General features: G+C 50.6%; 1 protein-coding gene across 7 annotated transcripts in view; it reads right to left on the reverse strand.

Annotated features, from left to right (window-relative positions):
• Window positions 1–5,699, reverse strand: part of AHNAK (AHNAK nucleoprotein) — a 99,252-nt gene that overhangs the window by 77,723 nt on the left and 15,830 nt on the right. For 4 of the 7 annotated variants that reach the window (XM_035013008.1, XM_035013005.1, XM_035013007.1 and 1 more), the window contains one exon: window positions 1,591–5,696. The exons of the other annotated variants lie outside the window; for them this stretch is intronic. In XM_035013008.1, coding sequence (XP_034868899.1) covers window positions 2,436–5,696 — 3,261 coding nt within the window. In that variant the 3' untranslated portion in view covers window positions 1,591–2,435. Of the gene's footprint in view, window positions 1–1,590; window positions 5,697–5,699 lie in introns of those variants that run through there. 7 annotated transcript variants of the gene reach the window in all.

The raw sequence follows: 5,699 nt of genomic DNA on the forward strand, positions 1-5,699 counted from the left end.
TGCTCGGCAGGGAGTCTGCTTCTCCCTCTGACCCTCCCCCCTCTCACGCTCTCTCTGTCTCATTCTTTCTTTCTCAAATAAATAAATAAAATCTTTAAAAAAAAAAAAGAAAGAAAAATCTTTTTAAAAATATTTTTTAAAAAAATCAATTAAGGGCGCCTGGGTGGCTCAGTTGGTTAAGCAACTGCCTTCGGCTCAGGTCATGATCCTGGAGTCCCAGGATGAGTCCCGCATCGGGCTCCCTGCTCAGCGGGGAGTCTGCTTCTCCCTCTGACCCTCCCCCGTCTCATGCTCTCTCTATCTCATTCTCTCTCTCAAATAAATAAATAAAATCTTAAAAAAAAAAAGAAAGAAAGAAAAGCAGCAGGGTTTCCAGCACCTCCCTTGTTCCCTCTTTCCAAAACCAAGAGCCACTCCTGAGTTCCAGAGCCCCCAGGGACGCTGGCTCCGCTGGCGGAGGTGAGAATGGATGAAGCTGACAGTCAATGTGAAAGCCAAGCCAGGGCAGGTGGAGCGCCCCCTGGGCAGACCCCATTGCCATGTGCCCAAACCCGCTGACAAGCTGACACTGGACCGGATGAGATGGGGTGGGAGCTGTTATCTGTGGGCTGGGGTGATCTGGGCTGCTGGGAGAGGTGCAGAGCCGTCTCCACGGGCAGGAAGGCCAGGAAGGTGGCAGCTCTGGGGAGCGGCGAGGGGAGGAGCTTGCTCCAATTGTTTTTGGTATAAGAAAGCAAGGCCCTCGGCTCAGCAATGACCAACGTTAGAAGCCAGTTTCTAGAAGCCTCCCCCAGCCCCACCACCACCATGTATTGTCTGCAGAGCTGGAAATCAAAAGAGGACTCTGGTCACAAGAGGTTTTTCATAAATTCAGTAGGACTAGCAGGAACCCTAAAGACCTCTATTACAAGATCAGCACCCCTATTTCAAAGACGAGAAACCTGAGGCCCAGACAGGGCAGGTAACTTGAGCCACCCAGCAACCCCGCAGCCAAGTCAGAAATAGACGGCATGCCTGTAACTCAGAGCCAGATCGAGCTCTTTCTACCACTCCAGCAGGTCTTGTTTTCCATTCATATCTGTATCCTCTGACCCATTCAGAACCATTTCTGAATTGTGTATTCCTATCGGAGGATGCAAAGTTGGTGGGTGGGTCCTGCGGCCCGGGCTGCCAGGGTGCCAAGCCTCTCTTTTTTTTTTTTTAATTCATTTGAGACACAGAGATACGGCGAGAGAGAGAGAGAGAGAGAGAGAGAGCATGAGCAGGGAGAGAGGCAGAGAGAGAGGGAGAAGCAGGCTCCCCGCTGAGCAGGAAGCCCGATGCGGGGCTCAATTCCGGAACCCTGGGATCATGACCTGAGCCGAAGGCAGACGCTTAACCATCTGAGCCACCCAGGCGCCCCGCCAAGCCTCTCTTGATTTCTCAGCAATGGTGCAGCCAGCCTCACCGTGAGAATCAGGCCGCAAAGACTCCCCCCCGGCCCGCCCCACCCCCAATTACCCATTAATGAAACCCGCAAATCCACTGGATGGACTGAGTCTCAACTATCAGGGCTGGGTTCACAGACACAGAATGCAGAGACACAAGACATCAGGGTTAATAAACAGCTTTATTTGCCTTTGACAGCATCGATTTTCTTACATTCTCAATTAATTTGCCATTAAAGTGCGGGAAATTTTCTTAATCACGGTAACATTTATTAAAAGAAATCAGAACTAGTCTCAGGAATGTGGCGGCCATGAAAGAAACATTTCTCCCACAATGCACAGAACGTGTTGAGCTGGGGGGACATCGGCCAATTTGCAAACAGATTCTAATTCCGTCTCACCGTGAACACCAAACTGGCTAGGACCGCCACCCCTGGGGGAAAAAAGCAATGCTAAAGAGACCTAAAGACACCCATGCGCCCTGCCTGGCGGCTCCTCTCGGCCCTCCCTGGGTGTTCCCTGTTTGAACAGATCCAATCTTAGGAGAAATGGAGGTCTGGCCCCCTCTACTGCCTTCTACCCCACCCCACCCTTGCTAACAAAAGCCCCCAAAGTCATTACAATGAAAAAGTGGGTTTCCATTACCCCGACACTAACAATGTTCAGTAAAAATGAGGATAATAAACACAAAAGCTTGCTTAGTAAACAGGAGCTCTCAGCATTCAATGCAAAAAAAACAAAACAAAACAAAACTGTAATCTCAAGGCAAATACTGTTGGCTCTGCACATGGGCTGGACGAACTTGGAACCCTTAGTTCCTGTATCTGTAAAGCTCCGGGCCGGGGGAACTAAGGCGGCTGGTTGGCTTTTTCAGCACTTGGCACAGGCAGAGGCCAGATCTCTGCGTTACGCTGAGGCTGTCGGCGTGTTTCTCTCTGGAGTTTATATACAAACACACCCAAGGCTGGTGTATTTTTATACATATATGTACACACACATAGAGGCCTGCTACTCTTTCTTGGAAACCACCAACTCCACCTCGGGAAGCTGGATGCCAACCTTAGACCCACTGTCATTGCTGGAAGAAGAAGACAGTCGGGACTTCTTAGAGGCCAAGGACACTCCACTTCCCTGTAACTTGCCTGTCTCGTCATCGCTCCCAGTCACCTCATAATGACCTTTGCTCTTTGAACCCAATCCACCAAAGGTACCAAATTTCAGCTTTCCGTGTTTCCCTTTGACTTTCCCGCCTTCCAGTGACACTTCCCCACCTTCAAACTCCAAAGTCCCCGTCGGGGTGGAAGGCGCCGAGAGCTCCCGTTCGTCGCTGAAGGAATTGGAGCGGTGCCGGGGCTTCTTACTTTTAAATAAGGAGAATTTGCCTTTGGGTGATGATGTGTCAGCCTCGGCGTCTCCTTCCAGAGAACCCAGGCTGGCCTTCGAGCTCTTCAGGTCGCCTTTGGACCCTGAAATGGTTGCTTCCGGGGAGCCCGTGACACCACCTTTCCCTTTAGGTTTGGAAAAATTGAACTTGGGCATTTTGATTTTGGACTTCTTAAGTTTTACGTCAGACTCTTCCCACTCTCCCTCTCCGGCCCCAGCCTGGACAGTGGCCTCCGCTTTAGGGAAGTTAATATCTACCCCCACTTCTCTGCCAACCAGCTCACGGCCAGAGAAGGTGAATTTGGGGATCTTCATCTTGGGGAATGTTACTTTTCCAGATCTGCTTTCCAAGTGACCTGGAGACCCAGACATACTCAGCCCAGGACCCTGGAGTCCAACCTGGCCTCCTTTCACACCTCCTTCTACCTTTGGTCCTGAGAAATGAAGTCCCCCAGCAAACTTAGGTGCATCCAAGTTGAGAGTGGAGGAGGCCTGGGGTCCTTTGACGCTCACGTTCCCTTCGCCCAGGCTGACAGCTGGGGCGCTGACACCCCCTGAAACATCCACACCTCCTTTGATTTTCGGGCCCTTCAAGCTGACACCGAAATCTGACTCAGGAGAGGCCACATTAAGTGAAGGCCCCTTGACGTTAATGTCAGGAGCAGCCCCATGGAAACCTATTCCTGAACCTTTCAGATCGCCTTTGATTGCGGGACCAGAAATTTGCCCCGTTGGGAGTTTCACACTCACGCCTGGCAGCTCCACACCATATCCAGAGGACTTAATTCCAGGCATCTGGACGTTTCCTTCGAGGCCTTGAACACTGATGCCCGGAAGACCTCCTCCAACAGTGGGGCCTTTCATTTCACCAGTGGCCCCGAGGCTCCCTTTTATTTTTGGTCCTTCCAAGTTCAGGTCCATGTCTGGTGCTGAGATTTGAGGGCCAGAGATCTGAGGCCCTTTCAGGTTCAGGCCTCCGAGGTTCACACCGATGCCTGGGGCCTGTAGTTCTCCAGTCACTTGTGGCCCTTGGACGTTCATGTCCAAGTCGGACCCTGAAGTCGAGATGCCAAACTGGGGCAGCTTCATTTGGGGAAGTTTAATGCCACCTTCAGGGGCCTCCAAGCTTAGATCAGGAGCACCTACTGATACTTTAGGGCATTTGATGTCACCAGAGACAGCCAGGTCTCCCTGCAGGCTTGGTCCCTTCAGGGTCACATCTGGGGTGCCCAGGTTTAGCGTGGCGTCGATCCCAGGCACTTTCACACTGTCTCCTTCCATCCTCACCTTTCCACCTTGACCTCTGAGGTCAAGCCCTGGGGAGTGCACCTTCACACCGGGAACAGAGGCATCCAGGTCTCCCTTCAAACTTGGTCCTTTCAAGTTCAGGTCAAGGTCAGGTCCAGAGGCTTTTGGCATAGAGAGGTTCACTGAAGGCAAGTCTACTCTTGGCCCTTTCAGAGACACATCCGGCCCTTCAAGCTTAACATCAGGTGCATTCAAGCCTCCTCCGAGAGAGGGCAGCTGGGCATGGACCTCAGCTCCTACCCCTTCCATCTTCACACCAGGGACGCTGATCTTGGGCATTGAAAACTTGGGGAATTTGATCTTTGATTCTGGACCTTGCAGATCTACGTCTGGTCCTTCCAGTCCCACAATGGGGACATCACCCTTTATCTTTGGTCCTTTCAAGCTAACGTTCACATCGGGGATGGAGACCTGAGGGCCAGAAATGCCGAACGACGGGGCTTTGACTTTAGCATCTGGGCCTTCAATGTTGATGTCAGGTGCGTCCAAGTTCGCCTGCACCCTGGGGCCTTTCAAGTCACCCTCTATTTTTCCCCCTGAGACATCCATACCGGGCAGCTTGATCTTGGGAGCCTTCAGCTTGATATCGGGACCTTCCACATGAATCCCAGGAGAAGAAATATCCACATCAGGTGCCTGGATTTCACCCTCCAGTTTGGGGCTAGGGAGGGGGGCCTCAGCTTTGAATTTAGGTGATTTAATGTCAAATTCTACATCTGGAAAGTACATTTTCCCAAACATAGGTTTCTTGGTTTTGGGGGATTTCACATCAGCTTTAAGTGTGGCGTCTGGCCCGGCAACATTGACATCTACATCAGGAGGCTTAAGACTGGCATCAATTTCGTTCCCAGGAACATTCAAGTCAAATCCCTGTTTTTTGGCCTTCATTTTAGGGCCACTCATGTGAATTCTTGGCATTTTAAACTTACTCTTCTTGCCCTTGCCACCAACACTAATTTCAGGAGTCTCAACATTCAGCTCTGCCTCAGGAATGGTCACATCCAGGGAAGGTGACTTAAAGTCAGCTTTAGGGCTTTTTGCCCCAAAACCAAACTTGGGTTTCCTAAATTTGGGAATTTTAATGTCTGGCCCCTCAATATTAATATCTGGGCTCTCTGTGTGTACATCTAAGCTTGGAGCTTCTAAATCAACTTTGGGCCCTTTGAGGTCCAGTTCAGCACCTTCCAACTTGGGACCAGAAACCCCAATTTTGGGTGCCTTGAAATGCAAATCAACATCAGGAACAGTTACTTTAGGGGCAGATATATCCAGCGATGGCATCTTCAAATTTGGGCCACTGAACCTGGCATCCGGGCCTTCAAAATCCAGACCTGAACCTTTAAGGTCTACTTCTGGGCCTTTGAAAGTACCTTCAATCTTAGGGACGGACACATCAAAATCTCCTTTGACTTTGGATCCTTTCAAATCCAGGTCAACATCAGGCATGGAGATTTTGGGAGCTTTGATGTTTATCTCTGGCATCTTGAACTTGGGACCCTTCAATTTCGCGTCTGGACCTTCAATAGTCACATCCGGGGCATCAATGTCCACTTTGGGGCCAGAAATATCAATGTCAGCCTT

Source organism: Mirounga leonina, unplaced genomic scaffold, assembly GCF_011800145.1.
Source record: "Mirounga leonina isolate KUSES-001 unplaced genomic scaffold, KU_Mleo_1.0 Mir_166, whole genome shotgun sequence".
Lineage (NCBI taxonomy): Eukaryota > Metazoa > Chordata > Mammalia > Carnivora > Phocidae > Mirounga > Mirounga leonina.